We start from the raw sequence: 2523 nt of genomic DNA, 5'->3' as shown, positions 1-2523 counted from the left end.
GGGCCGACCAAAGCCTTGTGAGTGGATTTGGCAGATGGAAACTGAAAGCCCGTCGTATGTATATATATATATGTATGTTTTTGTATATGTTTGTGTGTCTGTGTTTGTCCCCCCACCATCGCTTGACAACCGATGTTGGTGTGTTTACGTCCCCGTAACTTAGCGGTTCAGCAAAAAGAGACCGATAGAATAAGTACTAGGCTTACAAAGAATAAGTCCTGGGGTCGATTTTCTCGACTAAAGGCGGTGCTCTAGCATGGCTGCAGTCAAATGACTGAAACAAGTAAAAGAGTAAAGAGTAGAAGAGTATACTAGTCCAGCCCCTGAGTACATACGCTCCTATGCATACCAAGCTAACGCCAGAAATCTCAACTTGAATGCACACACACATTGCAAAGGCACTGAGGAAATTTAGATGTTCGCACGTTGCACGTTACACGCACACGCACACACATATACAACTCATACACACACGGCGAGCTGGCAGAATCGTTAGCACGCCGGGCGAAATGCTTAGCGGTATTTCGTCTGCCGCTACGTTCTGAGTTCAAATTCCGCCGAGGTCGACTTTGCCTTTCATCCTTTCGGGGTCGATTAAATAAGTACCAGTTACGCACTGGGGTCGGTATAATCGACTTAATCCGTTTGTCTGTCCTTGTTTGTCCCCTCTGTGTGTAGCCCCTTGTGGGCAGTAACGAAATAACACACACACATACAGATACACACAAAGAAGCAACACAGCATATATAAGAAAACACGAGATAGAGTTTCTAAGTGGCTGCGGGTCCTGCTACAAATAGCAACCAAACCGTCATCAAACAAGACCTCACCATCTGAAAATTGAAACTGACACATTAGATAACTTACAGGAATAATTCCAAAAATCATGAAGGTCTCATCTGGAAGGCTTTTTATTATAGATCTTGATGACAATTAACAGGGTGTTAAATAATAACAATAATTGTGTTACTCTAGATGGAGAGAAATAGTAAAAGTGATTGATAACAAAAGATTGCTGAAGGATTGAGTTGGTTATTGAATTTTAAGTGACGCTTGACATATTGTCAGTGATGATGGTCATCGTGTAAGCATAGATGTTAACAACAACAACAACAATAATAGTAGCAAGAGAGATCGTGTGATTGGTCAGTTTGGAATCAAACGGATAAATATAGCCAAGGAATCAGCCACTCCAGGTCCTGAAAAAGAAAAAAAAAAAAAGAATATCATTAACAACACACTCGATTCAGTGATTAAGGAAACTTTGAAACGCCAGTGTTTTGACATCATTGTTTCCCTTCAGTCAAGGCTGCTTCCCGATCCCTGAATGAAAACAAGAACGCTGCCTCTTGCCTATAGAATCAGCAATTAATCTGTTTACTGTACTCTATAAAACAAAGAGCTATTTGGTACTACATGAACAAGAAGAACACCTACTACTACTACTACTACTACTACTACTACTACTACTACTACTACTACTACTATTACAAAAACAACAACATTATCAATGACAAGAAAAACAGTAACAACTGCAAAAACTGTACAACAACAAAAACATCAACTAGAACAAAACAGTAACACTATAGCAAAAACAGTAACAAGAACAACTGCGTCAGCAACAACAACAACAACAACAATAACAACTCGATGATCCTCACATTGATTCGTAACTTATTTTGGCAGATTTGAGCGTGAATTTGATAATTGCTGTTGCATTTCGTCTTCGGAGAACAACTTGTGCCTTTCAGACGATGTGCTGACGACACACACGATTCCGTGACGTAAGCGGACTCTGAAATACCAGTGTTTTAACATCGTTGGTTTTCCTTCAGTCAACGCTGCCGCCAGATCTCTCAATGTAAACAAGAATCCTGGCTGTTGTCTGTAGAATCAGCAATTAATTTGCTTAGTATACTCTACAAACAACGGCTCACTACTACTATTTCATGAAAAGGAACAGTAACACCGACTACTATTACTACTATCATTACTACTAATACTGTTACCGCTGCAGTTGTTGCTATTATTGTACTGCTGGTGCTAACTATGGCTGAGCTGTTATATAAACATCAATATTAACAACGGGGATTTCCCCAAAAGGACTTCTATATGGTCATGAGGTCACCTCCTTCTATCTTTCTTCTTCAAATAGCTCATCATCCTTCATCCTGAGCCTACCTTTGTTCATGTTCCTCCTCCGCCCTCCTTTTTCTTTTCTCTCCTCCATTCCAGTATTCATCTACTTCCGACCTTAATCCCCATCAAAAACGTCTACTTGTGCCTCTAAAAGAAATGATATAAAAGGGAAGAGGTGGTATTCCTCACCCCACCCCTTTAAAAATAAGATTTGTCTGCTAAGGAGATGAGCATTTCAAAAAAGTGCAAAGGAATTCTTTTATTCTTGTACTTGTTTCAGTCATTTGACTGTGGCCATGCTGGAGCACCGCCTTTAGTTGAGCAAATCGACCGCAAGGACTTATTCTTTGTAAGCCTAGTACCTATTCTATCGGTCTCTTTTTG

The 2523-nt window shown here is 40.2% G+C and overlaps 1 protein-coding gene across 1 annotated transcript in view; it reads right to left on the bottom strand.

Annotated features, from left to right (window-relative positions):
- Positions 1-906: 906 nt before the first annotated feature.
- Positions 907-2523, bottom strand: part of LOC106882135 (uncharacterized) — a 17832-nt gene continuing 16215 nt past the window's right edge. Inside the window, exon 6 of the mRNA XM_052977699.1 lies at positions 907-1199. Within this exon, the coding sequence (XP_052833659.1) occupies positions 1147-1199 (53 nt within the window). The 3' untranslated portion in view covers positions 907-1146. The remainder of the gene's footprint in view (positions 1200-2523) is intronic.

The sequence above is a fragment of the Octopus bimaculoides genome, chromosome 28, assembly GCF_001194135.2.
Source record: "Octopus bimaculoides isolate UCB-OBI-ISO-001 chromosome 28, ASM119413v2, whole genome shotgun sequence".
Taxonomy (NCBI): domain Eukaryota; kingdom Metazoa; phylum Mollusca; class Cephalopoda; order Octopoda; family Octopodidae; genus Octopus; species Octopus bimaculoides.
This window is presented reverse-complemented; position numbering and strand designations above follow the sequence as displayed.